The 26,681-nt window shown below is 35.3% G+C and overlaps 1 protein-coding gene across 1 annotated transcript; it reads left to right on the top strand.

The window, feature by feature from the left end:
* The first annotated feature begins 13,227 nt into the window (after positions 1-13,227).
* LOC125648210 (protein adenylyltransferase SelO, mitochondrial-like) lies at positions 13,228-25,690 on the top strand. The gene is made up of 13 exons (XM_048875172.2): positions 13,228-13,706; positions 14,731-14,869; positions 16,701-16,846; positions 16,964-17,087; positions 17,842-17,957; positions 18,544-18,647; positions 19,480-19,649; positions 19,807-19,841; positions 20,126-20,326; positions 20,560-20,680; positions 20,928-21,085; positions 24,454-24,599; positions 24,928-25,690. Exons 1-13 carry the CDS (start codon positions 13,276-13,278, stop codon positions 25,038-25,040), a joined length of 2,004 nt encoding a protein of 667 aa, XP_048731129.2. The 5' UTR covers positions 13,228-13,275; the 3' UTR covers positions 25,041-25,690.
* Positions 25,691-26,681: the final 991 nt, after the last annotated feature.

Genomic DNA, 26,681 nt, shown 5'->3' with positions numbered 1-26,681 from the left:
CATACATTTCCTACTAATCACAAAGGAGAGAAAGTGCATTGTCCGAAGACTGTAAAATACTTCAACTACATGTATGTAAAACTTATACGGTACCAATTTTGATGCACCAGATGTGCATTTCGACAAATAATGTCTCTTCAGTGATGCTCAAGCTAAAATTTTGGAAATCCGAAATAACAATAAACTTGTAAGAACTAAAAGGAAAACCAGAGTGTCAAAGACTGGAGCCAAATTCGTCCAAGGATCAGAGCTATGCATGAAGGAGATAATCCTTAATTTTGAAAATGAATTTCTAAATTTTATCCCAGCAATTAAATATACATCCGCATCTTCAAGCTAGTAACGAAGTACTTAGCTACTGGGCTGTAGAGACGCTCGGAGACTAACAGTCCACCAGCAGAGGCCTCGAACCAGGGGTCGTGATGTAAAACTTATACGGTACCAATTTTGATGCACCAGATGTGCATTTCGACAAATAATGTCTCTCCAGTGATGATCAAGCCGAAATTTTGGAAATTCGAAATAACAATAAACTTGTAAGAACTAAAAGGAAAACCAGAGTGCCAAAGACTGGAGCCAAATTCGTCCAAGGATCAGAGCTATGCATGAGGGAGATAATCCTTAATTTTGAAATGAATTTCTAAATTTTATCCCAGCAATTAAATATACATCCTTCTTTGGAAGACGGTAATAATTCATGATATGAGTAGTTGAGACTTGGAACAAGTTCAAATGTTATAGTTTATTAATTTGGTTGATATATTTTTCCCAACAGAACACCGATTCTTAAAAGAGTTTAAATTAATTAAATCGAAATTTTGTATAAAAATTCAATATTTTCGCCAACAATTTAAAAATTTTATCTTTCACCCCCACTTTTTTTTTTTTTTTTTAGCTCCATTCAAAATATGGGAAATTTTAGAAATTGACATTACTCCTAGTATGTCTTTTTAAACTATCAAATTTGATATCTTGAATTTTTTCGTATATCCAGTGCAAAAAGGTAATTATTTATTTCCATTACTTGTATTAAACTTTTTTTTTTATATGTAGTTCAGAAGACATGATTACATATGTATCCATTTTATGTAATGATTTATTTGTGTTGCTTATGTTGTGTTGACACTAGCAGACAAATCATGTTTAATTGCAAAATCTTGAGCCAATTTTAAGTGCAAAAAGGTCATGTTTAAAAACACTGTAGCTCAATAACAAGCATTGCGACCTCAGTTTTTCTTTTAAATTTCCTAATTCTCCTTCAATATAGAAATCAAAAATACACTTCCCAAAAATTGACTTTACTCCAAATTTCAGGTGCGAAACTCTTTAAACGATCATACAAGTTTTATTTCGATCGAAAACAACCTGGAGTGTTATCTACGGGAATCTTACAAAGTGTGAATGGGATCCCCAGGATCACAAGGAATGTACACGTATTGTACCAACAAAATGAATGAGGCACTAATGAGAAGAAAAATAAAAAACGAAACACTGTCCTTTTGAGTAATTTCTATAATTAATCATGGGCGGATTTAAGAGGGCTTGGGGCCTTAATATTTCTAGATTTAATGCAATTTGTGTTCTTTATCAGAATACAATTTAATTCTGAATTGTATAATGTAATGAGGTACGTACGAAAGCCTATCAACATAAAAAAAAAAAGAAACAATTTTCAAAATCTCGTAATTACGAGATCACTATCTCATAATTGCAAGAAAATATCTCGTTATTACGAGATAATTAACCAAAAAAATACAAGAAAAGATCTCGCAATTACGAGATAATTATTTCGAAATGACGAGAAAAAAATTTCATAATTACGAGAAAATTTTCTCGTAATTACGAGAAAACAATATGTAAAGCCGAGTTGTACAACTTATGAATGGTCTTGGAAACGTGTAATTTGGTAAACAGGAAAATAAGCGATGTGTAAAATTTTCATCGAAGCGTGTTATTGCGTAGATTTCAGATCAAGGACATTCTGCATACTTTAGCATAAAACTGATTTCACACTACATGTAAAATGCACGCAAGTTGTCCAGAGAGAAGTCTAAAATACTTTATACAGATGTGGCGGGCAAATGGGTTCGATCGCCAGTGGCAAGATATTTCATTTGGTAGAGCACCTCATTAAAGATTCATGTCATCTGGGTTCGAATCCCGGTCTGGTGGCATTTTCTCTATCCCTGTTACACAGGATATTATATTTGTACTCGACATGAACGACATTATGAAGTCCTCTCATTGAAGTTGGATAGGACTCCAGATATCAACTATCAGTAATCTTAGAAAATGATCTGAAAAACATTTCAGGGTTTGGATGAAAGGTGAAGATAACGAACAGTGATCAATCTCATAACTCCTATAAGCAATTTATACAAAATAGAGAGTTGGGCATATACGGACCCCTGGATATACCAGAGGTGGGATCAAGTGTCTAGGAGGAGTAAGCACCCCCTGTCGACCGGGCACACCCGCCGTGAGTCCTATATCTTGATCAGGTAAACGGAGTTATCCGTAGTCAAAATCAGTGTGCCAAGAAGGGCCTAGCAATCGGCATGAAACATGTCAGACAGCATTTGACCCAATGATAGGTTGTATTGGCATACTAGATCGTTATAACGAAAGGTGAAGATAACGAACAGTGATCAATCTCATAACTCCAAAAATCAATACAAAATAGATACTTGGGCAAACACGGACCCCTGGACACACCAGAGGTGGGATCAGGTGCCTAGGAGGAGTAAACATCCCCTGTCGACCGGTCACACCCACCGTGAGCACTATATCCTGATCAGGTAAACGGAGCTATCCGCAGTCAAAATCAGACTGTGTCAAGAACGGTCTAGCAATCGGTATGAAACATGTCAGACAGCATTTGACCCACAAATATGTTGTATTGGCAAACTAGATCGTTATAACGACCATAGAATTTACGAAATGCTGACTTTAATCGAGACTGCTGAAAACCCTGTACCATTAACTTGTTTGTCAGTAGCTTGCCTCGATTTAAAAACTGACCATAAGCAGAACAAGCTCTTGCGTATCGAATCAGTTGAGAGATATAAACACCATATGCAGCTGATAGTGGAATGTTGTTGCATAAATATGGGAAGTTCACGATGGAGAAGCTGAAATCATCCCGTTTGTCATGCAGTTGAGCTGTCAGTTTGCCGTTAATGTATGTTTTCAATAAAATGTCTAAGTATGAAGCAGAAGTGGACGACTCTGTGGTGTCTTTTACTTCGAGCTCACAGGGATATATCGAATCGACATTTGAATGAAAGTTATTATTGTTGATAAACAAAACGTCGTCGTTCTAAATGTCGAATTGAAGATCACAACAAGAGATTTTTTCTCCTCACGTAGAAGTTTTTGAATAAATTCTGCTTCATATGAATATACAAACAGGTCAGCTAACAAAGGAGCACAATTCGTGCCAATGGGAATTTCAACAGACTGTTGGGTTGATTGATTGTTTTGCTATTTTCCGCCACACTCAACAATTTTTCAGTTATCTGGTGGCGCCCAGTTTTTAATGGTGGGAGAGATATAATGTACCTGGGAAGACCACCGACCTTCCGAAAGTAAACTGGGAAACTTTATCGCTTGCCGGCGCGAGCGGAATTCGAACCCGCTTCGACAAGATGTGAGAGGCCGTGTGATTGTGAGCGCGATTCTCTAATCACTCGGCCACGGAGGCCCCACAGACTGTTGGAAGATCTGATCACCAAAGACCACGAAGATATTGTCAATGAGGAACTCCAGCATATTTTTATATTTCAACTTTAGAGTACTTGTGCGTAGAATCAGAATGGTGTTTAACAAAGTAATTTCTTGGATGACAGATCACTAGATATGAATATTTCCGTTTTCCATTTTTGTTGAAGAAGCTTTAACTGTCTGTGATGTCAAAAAGTCTAGTCTTTCATTTATCGCGAGGAATGGTTGTGTAAAGTGTTGAAAAGTCATACGTTTTGATGTTGATTTGACAAAAATTTTGTGATTTCAAATTTACTAAAAGTTCTTTTGATTGGTTTTTTTAGAATCCACATTCTATTTACACCACTTCTGGCACATGTAATAACATTTCACTCATATGGAGACGTCACCACTGCCGGTGAAGGGCTGTAAAATTTAGGCCGATGCTCGGCGCTTATGACCATTGAGCAGGGGGGATCTTTATCGTGCCACACTTGCTGTGACACGGGATCTCGGTTTTGCGGTCTCATCCGAAGGACCGCCCCATTTAGTCGCCTACGTAATAATCAAAATGTAAAAAGGAAGCAAGATGAGCGACCTTCAAAATTTCCAAATTATGTAAAAAAAAAAAAAATCAAAAAAAAAATCACTACTTATTATGGATTTATGATAGCTCTCTCTTTTTCATGTTCCGGTCTCAAGAAGAACAAGAGGCCCACGGGCCTTATCGGTCACCTGAATACTAGTGAAAAAGTATCAATACTTCCATGGGCTATGGAATCTAGAAAAAATTTCCTGTTCTGAATATCTAGTAAGCTAAATTCTAATGTTCAACAACAGTATAAAACAAGATGTGTTCTTAAAACTTCACTGCCCTCAAAAGTGCACACACTGATGAAAGGCTTTAAATAATAGGTGAATTAACATTAAAACATCAAAAGATATGACTAATTTTGACCCGCCCTAAAATCATAACCCTGGGTTGTGAAATTCACCATTTTTTGTACACCCTTTTCTGCTTAATTCCTAAGTATGCATTTAGATTTTATACAGTATCAGCAAACTTACACGTAATACTATATACTAAGTTTGGCCCCACTCTTAGGTCAGAACCCTTACTCTGAGGATCATCAAATGTACAATTTTGGTAAAAGACTACCTGCTCTATCCATTTAGTTTCAATTTAGTGTCAATAGCACTAAAGAAAATGTTATTTAAGTGTTTTACACATAAACACTAAGTTTGACCCCACCCTGGGTCAGAACCCCTACCCCAGGGATCATGAAATTTACAATTTTGGTAGAGGCCTTCCTGCTTTATATCACTATGCATTAAGTTTTTGTTACACGTGTGGGGTTCCTGAGAAGAAGACTTTTGCAAATTTGTCAATTTTGGGCAGTTTTTGAACCCCAAACCCACACACCCCCCAGGTCGCAGAGGTGCTGGAGTCCTGAAATTTACAATTTATGTCCCCCTTGTCCCAATGATGCTTCATACTAAATTTGAAAAGAATTGGAATGGTAGTTATTAAAAAGAATTTAAAAGTATTCAATTCTTAAAGCACGACGGACGACAACCAATTGCAATAGGGGGGATAAAAGGAAAATAACGTATTGACCTTGAAAACTAGTATATCATCAATATATCATCTTTAGCCTTCTAAACCATGATAAAACATTATTCTAAATATTCATAAGTACGGGTTCACATAACTCTTTATGTTTTGAGATTGCGGCTTTAATTTGTTTGACCTTGAAAAATGTATTAGCTTGACAACTGATAGTATCTTTTCCTTAGACTTCTCTCCCACTTACCTTTTGGATTGTTGATTTTGGTGCCAGATTCATTTGTTTATTGGCTGTGATGATTTTATTTTAGTTTAATCGTGTTCTTGTAGTAATCATATTATTATTTTTCGTTGTCTGCACTGTTTACCATATCCGAATCCCTAATGGTACAGATTACCAAATATTTTTCTTGATGCAGGTTAGAATAGGTCCTCAGTACCCCCTTGCTTGTCGTAAGAGGCGACTAAATGGGGTGGTCCTTCGGATGAGATCGCAAAAACCGAGGCCCCGTGTCACAGCAGGTGTGGAACGATAAAGATCCCTCCCTGCTCAATGGACATAAGCGCTGAGCATAGGCCCAAATTATACAGCCTTTCACCGGCAGTGGTAACGTCTCCATTCTCGAGAGAGGCGTAAAGCAATATTCAATCAATCAATCTTAAAACGTAACCACTCCAAATCATCATCTTCCCACCATTTTAATTCACAGTCACGTTGTTTTGGAAGTTTTCTCTATTTTGTCTGATTTCTATAATTTTGAAAAAATAATTGTATTTTCATCCCGATCCGATCATACTACAAACTCTCTACACCATCATTTGTAGATACGCTTACAACAAACCATCTTTCTTAATTCAGTATTCTTGTTAACAATGTAGATTATTGATAGGCTATTTGTCGTTTTTTCGTGGTGTGTGATATTTCTTTTTGTGATACATGTCTCTTGATAAAGACGCGGGTAACGTCGAAAATTTGATTTTTTAAATAACCAACAGTGTTTTAGCCTTTTATAGAAATTAAATAAGCCATCTGAAAAAGTTTGAAATGTTTTACCAGAAATGTGCAAGTATACTAATATAATATATTTTTATAATGTATTGATGATAGATTTGTATCGTGAAAACACCATAATTATAATGTACATCTTTTTTCTCTGGATTTTTTTAAGTCACCATAATGACGTCAAGTTACTGAACACTATTATATTACTGATTTGTAGACAAGGAAGGAATTCATCATAAAAATTGTAATGATATTTTTGAGATTATATTTTGCTATGGATATAAGAATTCGGAAAAATCGGTGTTTAAATTTTACAGGAGATTTAACTCCAGGGAAACCCCTTTAGTAAAATTCGTTTGTTAAAACTTTACATCTAAAAAAAAAAAAAATCCCAAATTCTGATATTTTCTAATCGTCTGTGTTCTGAATGCTAAAAGAGAAGCTTATTGGTGGTGTAAGTAGATGATATTTCCAGTTTCTTCAAAAACATCACCCCAGAGGTCCGAATCGATAACAATGACAATAAATATTTTATACTGATTTCAAGGTGCTGATATACCAAAGCCCCTTTATTTCTTGTTCACTAATTAGAATTCTTGTCCTTTCTTGTATGTTGTTATACGTCCCAGAATTTTTCAGCTATAAGTGAAATGCCACAAATATTGACCTACGCATGGCGCTTTGAGGTCATCTTCGAAAGGTCCGAGGCATTAATTTGAAATGCTGGGCGGAAGGAACAATCACGAAGTCAGTTTGACGCTTCGCTGGGATCGAGAAGCAACCCCGGATTTCCGGTTACGAAGCAGGCCCCCTAACCACGAGGTCACTGCGACTGGTATAAAACCTATAATCGTTTGTATAGCCCATGATTTCTATAAATAATCAATGGTATCAAAGTTTGAAATCTCAGTCAACGTTGCTACAAAAACTACACTGAATGTTCAAAGTACCCCCAAAACGCTATTTTTCAACTTACCTATTGATTGCCATGACAACAATGGTGCATGGCAACTGCATTGAGGTAAAATCTTGTTTCTAGTACCAAGTTTTGTCTTTGTGTAATTTGTGGAGAATATTCCTGATAATTCCTACTGGAAAAAAAGTTTATAAGGTTATAAAGAATTGATGTCAAAAATAAAACACTGTTCATAATCACGTTCCTTAGCTTTTAAGCATGTAAATTTCATGATTGAATTAATGAGTAACTCAAAATAAGCTATGTAGAAATTTGCATTTGATTAATAATATAACTCACCCAAGCATGGCTGGAATATCACAACCCAAATCAAAACACCAACAATTAATTTGATCAGATTCATCAATTATCCACTCAGGCAACATGTACTGACATTCTCTGTGGACAATACGCAGTATATCAGCTGGCGGTTAGAACTGTATATCAGCTGACAGTTAGAACTGTATATCAGCTGACAGTTAGAACTGTATATCAGCTGACAGTTAGAACTGTATATCAGCTGACGGTTAGAACTGTATATCAGCTGGTGGTTAGAACTGTATACCAGCTGGTGCTTAGAACTGTAAAGTAGAAATTAAAGTTTAATTTATGACATCACACAGTCCGTTCCGGTTTATTTCATCAGCAGCATAATAAACATGACAAGTCACGAACAGTTAAGTTTGGACTCATATATTTGAGCCCTTTTTTTTCGCAAGAAGAAATCGGGAAAAGAAGACGTTCAGTCGAATCGCAGACCAGGTAGACGATACACGTTTCTTCATACAAATGTCTCGAACATCAACTTGTCATTACGCAAATGATGGATCCACAGTTCGCAGTTTTTTTTCTTTTCAGATGACTTGGTTGGATCAGGAATTTGGAAAAAAGAAAACACCCAACAACTTTTTACATCTCCCCTTCGCATTAGTGCAATTAACAGCTTGACATGAAGACATCAACCTATTTATTCGTAAAATCTGCCACATGCGCATCTTTGATTACCTTAGAATATCATATATATATATATATAGAGAGAGAGAGAGAGAGAGAGAGAGAGAGAGAGAGAGAGAGAGAGAGGATTTCAAACAAATTTTTGGGACGAATATTCGCTAGTTATTCCTGGTCAAATTGTGTTCACCCCCTCCGGCAAATAAATGATGATATGAATTTTTAAAGAACAATGATTTTGTATTAAGATTCCCGGAAAGCATCTACATGTATGTTCTTTCACGTTCGACAAAAAGAACTCCGTGCTATGTTTTCCAATACATAAATTGTTACCTTAAAATACCAAGTGCACGTAGTAGAATGTATGCCAAGCCTCATTTAAAATAATGAAACACGTGGCTATGATTTGTTTGTCGATCGAGGAACACACGCGATACTCCTCTAAAAATGTAGAACAATAACATGAACATGAAGAGATTTATGTTACAGATTCTACGAGGGTGAAACGAAATATGCGTAGAGTAGAGTTTTAAAAACAAATAGCAGTTTTCAAAGCAAATAGCCACCAAATTTAAGATAAGGAATATTCCCTCTCATACATTTCTTTTAGATTTGAAAGAATATACTTTGTCTTTTGCAAGTGGTTATATAAAATAATAACGTCCTAGAAGTAACGATTTCCATTTCCATTCTCCCCTTACTTTATGAAAATAAAGTTGCATTGTTTAAAAAAATTGAAAATAATTTCATCTCCAGAAAAAATAGGTTTTGTCGATAGGAAATGTTCATATTTTATGTAAATATGTGTGATTTAATCCCATTCATAAATTTGTATGAACAAGTTCGATCAATAGGTACGAACGTATAAAGTAATTGATATGGACAGCGATTCAGGAAGGCTATGACGTGGGTTGTTTTCCAGGAAATCAACGGAGACCGTTATGGACAATTATAAAACGCCATTACCGAAGCGAAAACACAGGTTATTGCCCTTGATGACTGATGACGTCGTTTATATGCTTGAACAGCACCATTTCTTGCTTTTGTCGACATTGTATTTTCCCCCTGAAATATGGATCATCTGTGTATGAGTCTCAATTACAGCAACAGTGCAAAGTGTTTTCTCTCAGATAGCGATTATTTAATGATTATCATGTATTGTCTTAAAATTCACTGGAATCACACTGATTTAAACCCTTGACAACAGACTTAATGGACTCGAGGTCTCCTTTCGGGAAATTGAAGTAGTTGGTGCATAAACATATACACTATAGGCAGTCGGCTAATGTAAATGGATTAGGGAGACGACCAGCGTAGGCTGCCAAAGTATTTCAGATTTTACAAATAGCGAATCCCTACTTAATATCCCTTATGCACTGGGCTTGTCACATCATTTACAGATCAAAGCAAGACACGTTCTTGTCATCTAGTTTCACAAATTTTCAGATCGTGTCAACTTTGTGAATTGAAAAAAAAATTTGATGAATAATTACACCTCCTTGAAAAATTATATGCAATACCACATGCATACTTGAATGTTTGTGGAAGGAGCATCGCTATAATTAAACCCGATGCGCGTAACAAAATGACAAAATGTTATATATATATATATAAATACTCCTGAGGAAGTGAAGAAATTGTGTCGAGTATTCTCAATCGGCTTTGTGATATACTAGACACAATTTCTTCACTTCTTCAGGAGTATTTAATATATATATATATATATAGAGAGAGAGAGAGAGAGAGAGAGAGAGAGAGAGAGAGAGAGAGAAGAGAGAGTTTTACGTCATAATTGAGAAAATGGTGTTAAAAGAGATATTAAAAATCACGTTTATTTTTTCACGTTGTTGATTGTGTGCGACATCGAGCTGTGTTTGTTTTGTTTCGTAATAAAAATTATTATATTCCTATTCGTCCAAAGATCTGATCCACCACTTGCCAATCAATGTTAAAAACGGAGCGAATTACATGTAGGACATGTCCTATTCGTCCAAAACTGATCAGCTCTGTAGACGAATAAGACATGTCCTAATTCGCTCCGCATTTAAAATTGATTGTCAAACCTAAAAACAAAAAACGTAATCCGAGTTGTAAATACGTTTGTAGATTTAGTGTAGTTGTAGTGCTAGGTGTATTTATATAGGTAGTTTTTGTGGTTTTGTTATTACTCCCTGTTAATATTGGCCACATTATATAATTCTTGTCGTTCCTCCTGAGGAAGGAACAGGTCGCCCCGAAAAAGGTACTCATTACATCAAATAACTTAATCTTTTCCACCATTTTCTTCTGGACTAATGTCACTCTTTAAAATGGAATTATGGCGTCAGTTACTTTAGATGGTGGTTTATCAGTGGTATCTCAGTTACTTTAGATGGTGGTTTATCGGCGGTATCTCAGTTATTTTAGATGGTGGTTTATCAGCGGTATCTCAGTTATTTTAGATGGTGGTTTATCAGCGGTATCTCAGTTATTTTAGATGGTGGTTTATCAGCGGTATCTCAGTTATTTTAGATGGTGGTTTATCAGCGGTATCTCAGTTATTTTAGATGGTGGTTTATCAGTGATATCTCAGTTATTCACGTATCCTGTAGCCTCTTGCAGTTTTCCTTCTGCCCAAAATGCTGAATAAATTCGTTGAGATTTACTGGCCTCGTCTGCTTAATACGAATGCACATTTTTGAGTTTAACATCAATAAACAGACCCTCTGTGGACGCTTCTCACGCCGCATGGACAGCCGTCTTCTATGCTGTCCGAATTTTGGCAATGAATCGGGTACTTTCTGTTGTTTCTCCCTTAGTTGAATGTCATGAAAGGTGAAGATAACGAACAGTGATCAATCTCATAACTCCCACAAGGAGTTGAGCAAACACGGACCCCTGGATTTACCAGAGGTGGGATCAGGTGCCTAAGACGGGTAAGCATCCCCTGTTGACCGGTCACATCCACCGTGAGCGCGTTATATCTTGATCAGGTAAACGGAGTTATCCGCAATCAAAATCAGTGTGCCAAGAACGGCCTGACATTCGGTGTGAAACACGTCAGATGTTGACTTTAAACGAGATTATTGAAACCCCTGTACATTAACTTGTTTGTCAGTAGCCTGCCTCGATTTAGAAAATGATCATACGCAAACAACCTCTTGCGTATCGAATCAGTTGAGAGATACAAACACCATATGCAGGTGATAATGGAATATTGCTACATAAATATGGGAAGTCAACGACGGAGAAGCTGAAATCATCCCGTTTATCATACAGTTGGGTTGTTAGTCTGCCGTTAATATCTACATATCTAAGTATGAAGCAGAAGTGGACAACTCTGTGGTGGTTGTTTTTGTATTTCGAGTTCACGGGATTTATCGAATCGACGCATGAATGTTAAATATCATTTTTGATAGATAAAACGTCGTCAATATATATATCTGAAATGTCGAATTGGAAGGCAACAGCAAGATTTCTTCTTATGTTGAAGGTTTTTTAAAAAATAAATTCTGCTTCAGAAGAATAGAAAAAAAAAGGTCAGCTAACAAAGGAGCACACTCCGTGTCCATGGAAATTCCAACAGACTGTTGGAAGACCTGATTACCAAAGACTACGAAGATATTGTCAATGAGGAACTAAAGCATATTTTTATTTCAACATCTGAAAGTCTAACAGCGTAAGCAGGAACGCCAAGATGAGGCTATATAACAGTTGTGTTCTGTCAGTACTGTATGGTGTGGAATGTTGGAGGATGACAAATCAGCGATATGCAAGTAGGTGTGTGGAAATACAATGTATCAGTAACTTGATAAAAACATATTATAGGAACTCTTCAATTTCAGGAGATAAAATATTGTGCCATAGAAGTCATCATTTGAGCGGAAAATTTAGTGACTGAATTCATTTTGGGATTTTCATACCTAGACGGTAAGCGATGCAAAATTAATATTGATTGGAGAGTTAGTTGAACAGTTAACTAATATAACTTATCTGAAGCGAACAAAAGTGTCATCTAAGTGCACAATAATTGCTAAAACCGGCCGAAGCTGAAAGTAAACTTCCAGACATGAATTATGAAGGACTGCTCCAAGATTCGGTGAAGGCGTCAGTCCAATCTAATTACAATCAGATCTTTTCTAACCGTGACACTGGAGAAGGATCTTCTTGACAGCATTGCATTTTAGGTCATCTTATTGACACCAGGCTTCTGATTATTTCAATAAATATTCGACTAATAACAATAGCTTAGCAAAGAATCAAGGACCAATCAGGAATCGTTTTACTGAAGCGTATTCGAATTGTAAGTTCATATAAAATGGCGTCGATCGATGAAAAATTTAAGCAAATTTCAAATCTAAGCGTTAAAGGACGATCTAGCTTATACATGTATATTATACATCCGTAATCGTTAAAATATATTTTCTGTGGCGTTCTAACATTGCTCATGACCACCGCCATCTTCTTCGATCATTCAGGCTCACTTGCTTCTCGATACATGTAATTATTACGAGTATGTTCCACTATAATAGCAACATTTTCAAGCTCAACATGCTCAATGGAAACATTTCCTAGCCCGGCACCACGTCTTGAAAGTGGTGCTAGGTCACAGGCGCTTGTTTCATTAATTACGATGTTTGTGAAATAAGCGCCTGTGCACTAGACCTATAATTAGGGACAAATGCTAGACCGCCAACATTTTGAAAGTTCATTTCAAGATATAAGCACTAGCTAATTCATGTTGAGATCTATGGAAAATTAATTGATACTATTTTCCCATAAGCTATATATCTAGGTCCCTTTACCGTTTGTTGAATGTATTTTAGTGCTGACTTTAAATAAAATCTATTTTCTTTATTTTTTTACTGCACAAGGAGTAGTCTCGTTCAACCAGCATTCTGTCACCAGAGGGCGCGTTACGCAAGCTTCACATACACGGAACTCTGGGTAGAGAATGGTTTAACCAGACATGCACTCGGCTGTCTCCGTAAATCTCTCTACTCGTCGGAGATTTACGGAGACAGCCGAGCGTCACATGCGGAAGACGGTAATGAAATCGGGATCAGAATGTTCTGCAAACATCGAACCCGATTGTATTTACCTTTTACGAAACATGACATGATAAAAATATTTAGGACACTTGGCCGCCGCTATTCTAATCTTCGACAGTCGATAAGAACTTCTGTACGGCGAAATTTACATGTTTTTTATGGGATAATGTCGTGTACTACTTTAGAATCTCTTAATTTTGACAATTTAGCTCTGCGTTCTCTCCCTATTGATCCAGAGAAAGAAAACTCCATACGTCAAGTTTCGGGCGCATGCTTCTCCAAGGTAAAACCGACACCAGTGTCCAACCCGAGGTTAGTTGCAGCTTCGATTTCTGCGCTTTCACTGATTGATCTTGACCCAGGACAAATAGAAAGGAAAGATTTTGCAGAATTCTTCAGTGGTAACAAGCTTTTGCCAGGTAGTGATACCGCTGCACACTGTTATTGTGGTCACCAGTTCGGGTACTTCTCTGGACAGCTGGGAGATGGAGCTGCAATGTGAGTGGGGTTATGTGTTATGATGTCGTCCCTTACATTTTGGTGAATGTGATGGGATAATCATACAAAAATATTATATAAACACGCTAGCAATCATAAATGAAAACGTGATCCAGAACTAGGCAAACAACTGTATAGCAATCTGGAGTCCCATGGGGATCCGGGTTAGAATAGGTCTTCAGTACCCCATTGCTTGTCGTAAAAGGCAACTTATTAGGGTGGTCATTCGGATGAGACCACATAAAACGAAGTCTCGTTTCACAGCAGGTGTGGCACGACAATGATCCCTCCCTGCTCAAAGACCGTAAGCGCTGAGCATAGGCCTAAACCTTGCAACTCTTCAACGACAATGGTGACATCTCCATATGGGTGAAAGATTCTCAAGCGGGGCATTAAACAACATACAATCAATCAATCAATTTGGATCTAGCCTTTATATATTTTGTTCAGTGGCTTCAGAAAACAGCAGAAATCTGATAGTTCATGGAATGGTTATATTAAAAAAACAAAATGTTTCTTATTGCCAAAATAAATGCTTTCTAAAATAAGCAAATTAACATGTATACATTTATATAATGCATGTAAAATGTAGCAATAATAAGACTTTTTTACATACTTACTGGAAAAGTTAGAACTTTTGTAATCTCAGCAAGATTCAATTTTGATTAATAGTTGATTGCATGTAGGCATTATGAGTCAGATATTCCTATTACCACAGCCAGGCCAAATTTCGCAGAGTTTAGAGTTTGATCTTTGTTCATATAACAAACATATTGAATGTTGTACGTTACAGTCTACACCACTTAATTATATTGAAGTCGCTTTTATTGAAATATCTGTTATAGTGAAGTAAAACTAAATCCCCATTAACATTGTTGATATAAATTGGATATAATTATAAACAATTCAGGTTGGTCCCCTGAATTTTAATATATCCAGAGTAGACTGTATTACAATATTCAAAGATTCTGTAATACTTAATTCCAAGTATTTAGGTGTTTCAGGAATGTTTTTGTTATAATAGGTATCTTGGTGAGATTGTTAACAAGTCGGGACAGAGATGGGAGATCCAGTTCAAGGGATCAGGACTCACTCCATTTTCACGCTCAGCAGATGGCAGAAAAGTTCTCCGTAGCACCATCAGAGAATTCCTGTGTAGTGAGGTATAATTCTAACTACATGTAGTTCTTGAACAGAGAATTCCTGTGTAGTGAGGTATAATTCCTGTGTAGTGAGGTATAATTCCTGTGTAGTGAGGTATAATTCCTGTATAATGAGGTATAATTCCTGTGTAGTGAGGTATAATTCCTGTGTTGTGAGGTATAATTCCTGTGTAGTGAGGTATAATTCCTGTGTAGTGAGGTATAATTCCTGTGTAATGAGGTATAATTCCTGTGTAGTGAGGTATAATTCCTGTGTAGTGAGGTATAATTCCTATGTTGTGAGGTATAATTCCTGTGTTGTGTAGTGAGGTATAATTTGAATTTTGTTACACTTTGTGTGTTGTTCTATGTCCCATTTAAGAAATTTTCACTTCACCAACTTTAGGTGAAGTGTCTTAAATTTTGATCTATATATGCAATTATGCATGCTGCTCAGGACTATAGCAGTGAGGTATTTTTTTATTATAACATAAATCTTTATGCATGGGCACATCCAGGAATTTTTGAAAGGTGAGATTCTACCAATAATGTCGGTTTTCAAGGGGGGATGGGGGTGGTTCTACTCTCAAAATGGATTATTCTTACCCTTTTTAGCAAAATTTTCTGATGAAAAGGGGGTGGGGAGTGGATTCCAACCCTCAGAACCCCCCCCCCCCCCCCCCCTCTGGACATGTCACTGCCACATTTAATTTCGAATGCCAAGGTGCTTGGGAAAGAGACAGTCATTACTGAAGTTGAATGTTTCAGGTTTGATGTAGTGCCTGAAGATTAACAATGAAATCCAGAACCTCATGGTTAACATCCTTCCTCTAAGCTTCCATGACTGGTCCGTCCTAGTCCTTGAAAATTTCTAATATTACTTTATTTAGGACATTAGAGGAAGAATATCAGAACAAAACTTGTAATTAGACACATGTACATTATGTACACGTCAGGTATATGTAGCTACAGGTATTTACTCATAAAGAGGACACTTACCTATTTTTTGTATCCTGGGACAGCAACTACATGTATTTCCAGAGAAGTAACGGAGGGAAATAGTGAAATAGTTGCTGTTGCAAGAAACAATCAACTGCATGTAGTAATAGGTATTTTATCATACCAAATATAAAGTTAACTACTAAAAATTGAAATTGCTGATAGAGTGGGAGAGTAGATCTCAACTAACACCACAATTTGATAACGCAGGAACATATGTCCCACTGGTAAATAGTTTCAAGATTAATTTTCCGTAAAACTATTAACCAACCGATGTCTTTCAGAAAATAATAACCAATTTATTAGTGATTCAGAAGCGTTTATACTTTTTATAAAATTCTGTAGAGGAATAATAAATATACAGGCTTTCATCACGAATTCCAGTAAAGCAAATGTCTATAATTTATGAAGTAATTTTATGCATCCATAATGAAATGGTTTGAGGCATATATTGTTTTTGGAATGTCTGTTTGTTTGTCTGATCACAACTTTATCTTTTATGTAAATAACTTCTCAATCTGCTTAAAATCAGATCTTTGATCCACACCGTTATATTTTGTGTAGTGACATAACAATAACGGAGCGGATCAAAGATCTGATTTTAATCAGATTGATAACTTCCAAACAAGCTGTTTAGATGATGACTTTTTATCATCAAAGTGAAGTTCTAAGTCAAGGTTTCATGTCAATTAAGTCAAGGGTGTTCTTGGAGATAAATGATAATAATATAGAAAAATAAAATAGACACTGCATTAAGACATTGTGTTTTGAATAAACTCATTTTGCTATTACCTGAGATGATGGACATTTATTTAATACACTTGTGATTAAAAGAACTTTTCTGAATGTTCAGGCTATCCACAATTTGGGCATACCCACAACAAGAGCAGGAACGTGTGTAACATCAGACTCCAGAGTGGTCAGGGATATATTCTATGATGGAAACCCTATACAAGAGAGGTGTTCCATAGTACTCAGAATCGCTCCAACTTTTCTCAGGTTTTTTTTTCATATTTACTAATGAAAATATACTCTTAATCTTTGATTTTGTCACTTTAAAATCTTACATGGTTGTTTACACATATGATGTAAATGCATTTTGTTTTCTGTTAATAGGTTTGGATCATTTGAGATTTTTAAACCAACTGATTCAGAAACAGGGAGGAAAGGTCCAAGTGTAGGAAGAAATGAAATCCTGACTCAGATGTTAGACTACACGGTGCAAACTTTTTACCCTGAGGTAAACTGTAGCATAACTGTGGTTCTGTAGCACATTTCATTCTAGCCTGTGTTGCCCTTATACAAAATGAGGGAATTTTTAAGTGAGAAAATTTGAATTTATTCATTACTGCAAAGTAGTAATGAGCAAATTTAAAATACGGAGGAATGGTAAAAATAACATGGAATGAATATTTTTCGTATTCACAGTATCAATATTCAAATAATTTTCTCTATTTGAAATTCTTTATCATACTCTGGACAAATTATTACTTTTGTAGTTTAATTGCTATAGCCAGAAACAATTGCTGAGTTAAACTCTGATTTCTAGTAGGACTAAAGTAAAAATGAGAATTTTAAAAACCTTTTTAATTTAATTGAATGATAGTTTCTAGTCATTCAGGCTCTCTGAATGTGTCATTTTATGAATATAACTGCTCAAATTTTCTACCAGGGGTTTTACAATCGCCAACCCCCAATATTGCTTCATCATGGACTTGCTGGCAACTGAGGCAGACCCCAGTCCCCTTGCCTATTTTACCTACATTTTATTTATGGTGCTAGCAATCTTTCATCTTATGCATAATACTAGGTGCTTTAACCAGAAAGAGAGAGAATCTTTTTTAGTGGTTATAATATGTATTTATCTAGACGTGGATGCATGTGATCATACATGTATTTCAGATACAAAATGTATATGAATATTTACATGAATAAATAGTATTTACTGAGGTACTCCATTGAACATTATATCTATGTAATGGTTGGTTTTCTAGATATGGAAAGTTCACAATGCTGACAAAATGACGGCATATGTGGAATTTTTCAAAGAATTAACCAGAAGAACAGCACGACTAGTGGCAGACTGGCAGAGTGTGGGCTGGTGCCATGGGTAAGAAATTTTGTACCAACTTCCTTGATTTCAAGATTACAATTATGCATTGTCTTCATTATCTATGATGTGATATTTATTTGCCCCTTGCTATAGGGTTGAGGGAGGCAATAATAACTTGCCTATTTTCAGTACTTTCATGTATCTATGCATTTGTGTGTTTGCTAATCCAGCATTGTGTACAAGATTGAAGCCATATCTTTCATTTAATTTTGAATTTGCAGGAATGGAACCTGCATAAAAATGGTTTCTATTGGTTTTAGAGGTCATATGTCAATGTGAAAAGTCATAGTCACAGGATGAGAAATTCCAAAATTACAAGATTAAAGTACATTTGTACATTTAAGCTAAATTTCTTGTGTTCTGATTTCAATAACACTTGCTGGATGCTGTCTTACAATATGACATGTCATATGGGCATTCCCCACATTGCAGAGCCCTTACTGTTCCTTTTTGTGAAGAAGAAAGGATGGGATGGAAATGAAACGTAAAAATATGATATAAATGCTGTGCATTATGGGAAGTGATACATGTATTTTGCTTTGTTTACTCTTAAGTATTATAATTTTTCGTCTTCTACTTTTAGTGTTCTGAACACAGATAACATGAGTATTGTGGGAGTGACCATTGATTATGGACCATTTGGTTTTATGGACAAGTATGACCCTGGGTTTATATGTAATGCTTCAGGTAATAAAATGCATGTACTCCATTTAATTATCAGAAATTTAATTGCACATTAGCTGTGAAAGTGATGTAAACCCTTTCCCCCAAAAATCTCTCAATGGCATAGGAATATATATATCTATGGCAAATAAAAACATTTATTTTGTACAAAAACAAGAGAAACCTAATAAAACTACATTAGATAACCACTTTTAGTGTTAAGAAATATATACATGTAAGGAAGAATTATTGTCTTGCAAGACAATAATTATTTAATCCCCAAATTACATATTTATGTGCCTACTTTGAGGTTAAAAAGTGTTTGAAATACTGTATAGCAGGAAATTAACTCATGGAGTTAATTTTCGCTATATTCGCTGACACAAAATTTCCGCGAATTTAATATTCAGTGAATCAATCTTTCATATTGATAAGAAATGAATTGAAGGATATTAAGATTTGTTTTTCTGCGAATTAAACTGACCGCGATGCAAAAATCACGATTTTTTTCGACCGCGATATTATAACCTGCTGTACATGAATTAAATACTGGTGTTATTACTGAAATATATGATATAGAGAAATTTTCATTGAATTCAATTTTTGGTGACAAAATGACAGCTAATGCCTACATGTAAATCCAAGAGCAAAGAAATTCATAAAGCAGATTATTAATCTCCTGTCTCAGCATGTCTCAATGCTACATAATTTCATTTATTGAAAGTTTTTTTTATGGAATGTTACTGTTGGAAAAGGAAGGTAAATTCATGTAAAAATGTGCACTGTAACCATGGTAACAACAATGAAGTAATTTTGCTCAGGTTATTGCTCATTTTCCATTGTATGCACTAAACAGATGACGGTGGCAGATACACTTACATAAAGCAGCCCCAGATTTGTAAGTGGAACATCAAGAAGTTTGCTGAGGCCATTCAGGGGGTGGTTCCTCTAGCCAAGACTATTCCGGAAACAAAGATTTTTGATGAAGAATACAGTGATTACTACACAAAGAAAATGAGGAAGAAGGTTTGAAGAATTCAGAATTCTGCTTGTATTGTTATGTTGGTGAATTTTCTCAAGTGATGTCTGTGCATAATTCTGGATTTTGTTATTAACAGTTGACCAAATAATCTATAAAAATGGACCTCACTGTAACATTTATTTGTGTTATTGTTATTTGCAGTTTGGTTTGGTTAATAAATCTGAGGAACAAGATGGGTAACTATTTTTGATCTTCTAATACAAGTTTTCGATTGTACACATATTATTAGTGATTGATAGTATAAATCTCGTTCTATTTGCCTGAATTTTATTGTAGTGTAAATTCGCAATGCAGTTTTGAAGCAAAAATATGCTTTTGTATAAAATATGTAATGATTAAAATTGGAACATTCACAAAAATTATGTCTCACAGATAAATGTAACAGGACAAGATCCTGGACATAAGGCCTTACGAATTATACTTACTTATACTTATAAGTACTGTTATACTTGTGTGATAGGGACTTGACAGGGTCCTTTCTGGATACAATGCAGAAGACTGGTGCTGATTTCACAAACTGCTTTCGATGTCTGAGTCGTCTTCCTTTACCCGGATCACCTGATTTTGAAGATAGACTTCAAGAGGTCATCAAATACATCCTGTCCCAATGCTCTACTGTTGAAGAGCTAAAAAAAGAGTACAGACCTCGGATGGATCCAAGGTAGAAACAGAAGACACTGGATATCTATAGACTTCTTTTCCAATAGACGAATGCAAAAGGAGATAAAAAAATCCACAACTTTTACAATCAAATAGCATAATTAAACACCTTACCTATATTTTTTTTCTTTATTAGCACTAAATGAAATAAATTTCACTCTCTCAGAAATATATACAATAAAAAGATTAACATATATTTATTTTTGAGTTAGATATTTTACTTTTATGTTCCAGGCAATTTCAGATGATGATGATGTTGATGGAATCAAACCCACAACTTGCTCCAGCTCTTGGGAGAAGTTTTTCTGCATTCTCACAAGAAATAGAAAGGCTTGAAAAATTCAAAGAACTAGAGGTATGAAAGAATTCATCTGATGAATAATACTTAAGATTTGTAGTTTAAATCAGTTAGATATTATTTGATATTTTTTTGTGTCAACATAGGGAAAATCTGATATGTGTAAATAGAGAAGGAAAATGATTGCATATGATGCTTCCTATACAGTTCTATTCATTTAGATGATGAAATGTTTTCAATGGGGAGAAATAATTACCAACACAAACAGTGGTTTTTTTTAGTTGAATCCTCTTTGAATTTGCAGAAAATTACGGAAGATGATAAACAGAAAGAAAATAAGGAACTGTGGACGACCTGGTTTAAGAGTTATACAGATCGACTGAAAAAGGAAGTAGAAGGAGAAACTGATATAGAGGCTGCCAATCAGAGGAGAAAAGAGGTCATGAACGGCACTAACCCAAGGTTAGTGATGTCAGATAAATGCTCAGAGTGATGTCAGATAAATGCTCAGAGTAAGCTAGAATAGCAGCACGTTTCCTACAATCCCTTCATGATATTCTCTAAAGAGAATACCTTCATAATAGCTTATTAAGGTCTTCCGTTTCCAACGGAAGACCTTCTAGTGATTCTACTGTTTATTATTATTATTATTATTTTTTTTCCCTTTCGTCTCCTAAACCGTTGGATGGATTTTCCTGAAACTTTCACAGGTTATAGACAACGATGGTACCTCGAGGCATTTTTTTCATTTTTTCAAAATTCACTTCCGTTCGTCAGATACGTCCGATTTTCCGGTTTTTGAAAGAAACTTTGTCCGGGGGTAAACTTGAAAACCACAAAAGATAATCGAATGAAACTTTCAGGGATGACAGATCTATCTTCTCTATGGTGCATGCACGTAATATTTTTTGTCGCCGTCACTTCCGGTCGTCACCGGAAGTGATTAAATAAATCATCAATTTCAAACTTTTTTCTTTCAAATTGAAACCTATATCGTTTTACTAGGTCTAGTTCTAATTCTCAAAAAATGTTGATCCCACCGGAAGTTGAATCTCCAACTTCCGGTTATATCAAAGAAAGACTATTAATTCTCTCATTTTTCAGTGCCATAAATCTTGGTCATGAAACCAGTTAATGAGTTGAGTTTTACATATATTATAGTCACTATAAATGTCTAGAGTAACGTCAAATATTTTTGTAAAATTCACTTCCGGTCGGCAAATACGGCTTATTAGCTGTTTTCGTTGTACAGCGTTTTTCTCAGAAACGGTTAAAGATACGGTCATCAAATTTTCAGAGTTAATAGATCTTACTTTGTAGGCGTGCAGTAGGGGGTTAAGAATGTCGGCCGTCACTTCCGGTCGTCACCGGAAGTGATTAAATTAATCATCAATTTCAAACCTTTTTCTTTCAAATTGAAACCTATATCGGTTTACTAGGTCTCGTTCTAATTATCAAAAAATGTTGACCCCACCAGAAGTTGAATCTCCAACTTCCGGTTATATCAAAGAAAGACTATTCATTCTCTCATTTTTCAGTGCCATAAATCTCGGTCATAAAACAAGTTAATGATTTGAATTTTACATATGTTAGAGACACTATACATGTCTAGAGTATACTTAAATATTTTTGTAAAATTCACTTCCGGTCGTGAGATATGGGGTGGATATATTGAAGCCTTGTTTTTTCAGTTTCTCAATAATGAATATAGATAGACGCTTGAAACTTGTCGAGTTGATTAACTAACATTAGTCCATTGTACACATACATTCAATTTTTTCGTCCGTCACTTCCGGTCTATACCGGAAGTGTTTTAAAAAATGTCGATTTTCCGATTTCTTCGAGTGATTTCTCAGAGATGGCTGGATATATTTTCTTGAAATTTTCAGGAATAATGTCTTATGAAATGAGCTTGCTATAATTATTTTTGTTTTTACAAAATTCACTTCCGGTCGAAAAATATGGCCGATATTCTGTCTCTCAAAAGGAATTTTGTCCAGCATTTTTCTTGGAAAAGGTAAAATATAGGTTCATCAAATATTCAGGGATAATCAATCTCCGTTTATAAGCGTGCAGTAGGGGGTTGAACCGTCACTTCCTGTCGTCACCGGAAGTGATTGAAGGAATCGCAAATTTCAAACTTTTTCTTTCAAATTGAAACCTATACTAGTTTATTAACTCTCTTTCAAAGTGTCAAAAGAATATTGAGTCTGTCGGTAGTCAAAACAACTACTTCCGGTTTCTTCATAAAATACCTTTCTTCTTTTTGTCTCTTTCTCCCCATAAATCTCGCTAATATTTGAAGTCTTTCATATGATTTTCACATGTCTTAATAAAAAGTATCAACTTCTAGAGTTTTGATGATTTTGTTTTTCAAAATTGACTTCCGGTCGGTAGTAACCTACTACTTTCTCTTTCTTTAGTCTACTTCTTTTTGTTGAGAACTCTTTCAGATAGAGACGTGAAATTTTCAGGGAATATAGACAGTAAAGAGTCGCTGTCATTTATAGGAAAACACATCTGAATAGTACTTCCGGTCGTCACCGGAAGTTACAAGAAATGAGTAAAAAATTCGATAATACACTTCTCATTTATTGTTAAAGTACATTCTCTGATATATTTGAATGGTTTTTGTAGGATCAGAAAACTCTTTACCGGAAGTGAACAAACGGAAGACCTACTCATTACTAGTAATGAGTTTCTAGTTTGATAGAATATTTAATAAGTTGATAAAAGTTTGAAATATATGATTTGAAAATAGATTCAAATGTTTTGTCACTGACTGTAATTAGTTGCAATAATTTAGCCCTCTCTGATTTTGTTTGGGTGGGGGCTACAACTCCATAGGATCTTCTTTATGGTGCAAATGCAGGAGTGATTCACTCCCACAGCATTTTTTATCTTTTTAAACTTTTGCTGACTTTATTTACGCAAGTAAAATGATATTCTATGTTGCTTAGTTTTTATAAATCTACAGTCTGCAAAGCAACTTACGATTTGTGAGGCTCTATTCTACCATTTTTAACAAGTTTGATATATTCCAATTTCTCAGTTCATATTTTGTGTGCCATGATGTACTGAAGTTTCAACTTTCGGTTGTCAAGTTATTTGCATATACATGTATAATGTAGTGTTTACATCAACGGATGATTATGTAGGAGAAAGTGATTTTGTTGGTTTTGAAAAGGTTCAAATTTCATATCAAGTTAATAAACGAACAGCATAGTGTAAATTTTTTCTGCTAACATATGATTTTCCTTCCTCTATCAGAATGGCTCGAGTAACGACATTTTCGCACTGATTTTCAATGTTTAGGTTTTTCAGTAGTTCCACCTACTGTATGAGATCTTCGGATAACAAGCATGGCGGAGCAGGCAAAGAATTTTGCATGTTGCACATGATATCTAATAAAAAACACCTTTATTAGACATGCCAAAATGTGAAGTTGATACTCTTTTTAGTGTAAATTAATAACATTGGAGACAAATACACGGAGCTTATTACAGGTCATTTATAAATGATAAAAATATTTTGAACCATTATGAAGATCCTATGGAATTGTAGCCCTCTCCCGAAAACGTCAGAATTAAAAATCAGAGGGGGCTACATTATTACAGTTAACTGCAGGTGTTTTCCATTCCTTGTATTCTTTTAATACAGCTATTTACAATGTTCAGGTTTTGCTGTGCACCTTGTAAGGCTGACGAAAGAGTTTTTATTTTTTTGTCCGTTTTAATGCATGCCCTCTGTTCATGTGTATGTATATAGTTGATACATGTATAAATTTTTGTATTCTGATAGTCTGTTTGAATGAGTTGACTTTTTTCCAGATTCATCCTTAGGAACTACATTGCTCAGAATGCGATAGATGCAGCTGAAAAGGGAGATTTTTCAGAAGTTTGTCGAGTTCTGAAACTTCTAGAAACTCCGTACAATGATGGTACAGATTTAGAAAGTCTACGCCCTTCACCTTCAGGTAAGGCATTAAAAGTTGTTAAAACCAGACTTATCACTCCCTCTCTTCATCCTAGAGGGGGAACTTGCAATTTTTGTGTGTTACAGCATTGTAACACATAGACTATGTGGTAGCAGGAATTTCTAGAAAATAAACTGTTTTTCTGAATTGTAAAAGTTGACATCAAGTTTTCTCCCTCTAAATTTTTCTTTCATAAAGTAGAACTATCAAGCTATTGTCATGTAGTTTTATATTAACTCCCCTCCCCCCTTCCCATTCATTTGAATTGGGAGGTTCTAATGTAAGAAAACAAATTATTTTTTTCTGACTCAGATCTTTTTCCCCACAGATTCTAATATTGCTGCTGAAGATGATTCCTCTTCAAGTGTACCAAAAACATTTGTAGAGAAGTGTTACGATGGTAAACCACCGTCGTGGTCCGTAGACCTGAGGGTCACCTGATCTTCATAAAACCACACAAATCTCGCCTGTTCCTTACACATACAGTGGAGAATTGATGGAGTCTTTGAGTGACATACTAATTTCCTTTGTCGCCATGTTGTAAACACTGGAATGATCAAGCTCTGGTCAGCTCAGTATATTCCGTTACGCTACAACTCCAATATCGTCATTCGTAGGGGAAAATAGTCACGGAGAATTGACACTGTACGGAGTTTGTGGAATAATTAGGTGACTAAAATCGAAACAGAGAAGAATGGAGTATTGAAAATTTTACTGTTTTTCATTGTGTCAGATTCTGTCTGCTTTCAACATCATATTATAATTATAGAGTCAAAATCAACAGAATGATTGTCAGTGTGTAAACACATCTGCTGTATTATTTATCTACATTGAGATCCACCACAAAGATTCCATTAGTTAGGAGCAGGAACTCTAATAGATTTGTGTGGGGAAAGATACTGTAAAACATGCAATAATCACAGGATTCAATGCAGTGCTTCTGGCATTTCATCTGGATGACAGTTTTGAATTCAACCTTAACTGGTGTTTGAAACTTGAAGTTAAAATCTTGTGAAATTGCTGTGTAAAAAATTTCTGATGTGTTTTAAAAAACAAAGTTTTGATATTAAATTGAATTTATATTTACCACATTCATTTTCATTGCTCATTTTCCTTAACGGATTATTTGGACTCCATGTACGTCATTGGACAGTGAATAATTACGTCAATGGACATTCAATATTGTTTGTAGATGTAGCTCACCTGAGCTGAAAGCTCAAATTAGTTATTTTGATCACCTTTTTAGTTCTACTGTCTCTGTCTGTCTGTCCGTTTGTCTGTAAACTTTTTACATTTTCGACTTCTTTTCCAGAACCACTGGGCCATTTTTAACCAAACTTGGCCAAAAGCATCCTTGGGTGAAGGGCGTTCAAGTTTCTTCAAATGAAGGGCCATGCCCCCTACAAAGAGGAGATAATTTTTAAAAAATGCAAAAATAGGGTGGGGTCATTAAAATTTTTTCTCAAGAACCACTGGGCCAGAAGAACTTAAATTTATATGAAAGCTTTTTGTCATACTGCAGATTCACGTTTGTTCAAATCCTGGCCCCCTAGGGTAGGATGGGGCCACGATAGGAGATCGAAGTTTTTACATACAAATATATAGGGAAAATCTTCTCAAGAACCACTGAGCCAGAAAAGCTGATAATTACATGAAAGCTTCCTAACATGGTGCATATTCACGTTTGTTCAAATCAAGGTCCCCTGGGTTAGGATGGGGCTACAATAGGGGATTAAAGTTTTTTTTTTTTTTTTTTTTTTTTTTTAAATTTATTTGTAATATTTATTCAACTATCACATTTTATATCAAATTAGTATATCATATATTCATCTACATACATATACACATCTCCATACATATACATACACTGTATATACACCAACACAGCTATAGAAGATATGTACATGCGTTAATTTGAAAGTCGTTTGAAATATAGAAGAAAAAAGAATAGAAAAAAAAAGAAGAGAGGAGAGAAAGTTAAATAAATGGGGAAAAAATAATAATAATATAATATAAATGGGGCACATGTTCAGGGGGTGGGGGTGTTAAGCAAAATTAGTTTTCTAATAGAAATATTAATGA

The sequence above is a fragment of the Ostrea edulis genome, chromosome 6 (genome assembly GCF_947568905.1).
Source record: "Ostrea edulis chromosome 6, xbOstEdul1.1, whole genome shotgun sequence".
Taxonomy (NCBI): Eukaryota; Metazoa; Mollusca; class Bivalvia; order Ostreida; family Ostreidae; genus Ostrea; species Ostrea edulis.
The sequence above is the reverse complement of the archived record's forward strand: the minus strand, read 5'-3'. Positions and strand labels throughout refer to the sequence as shown.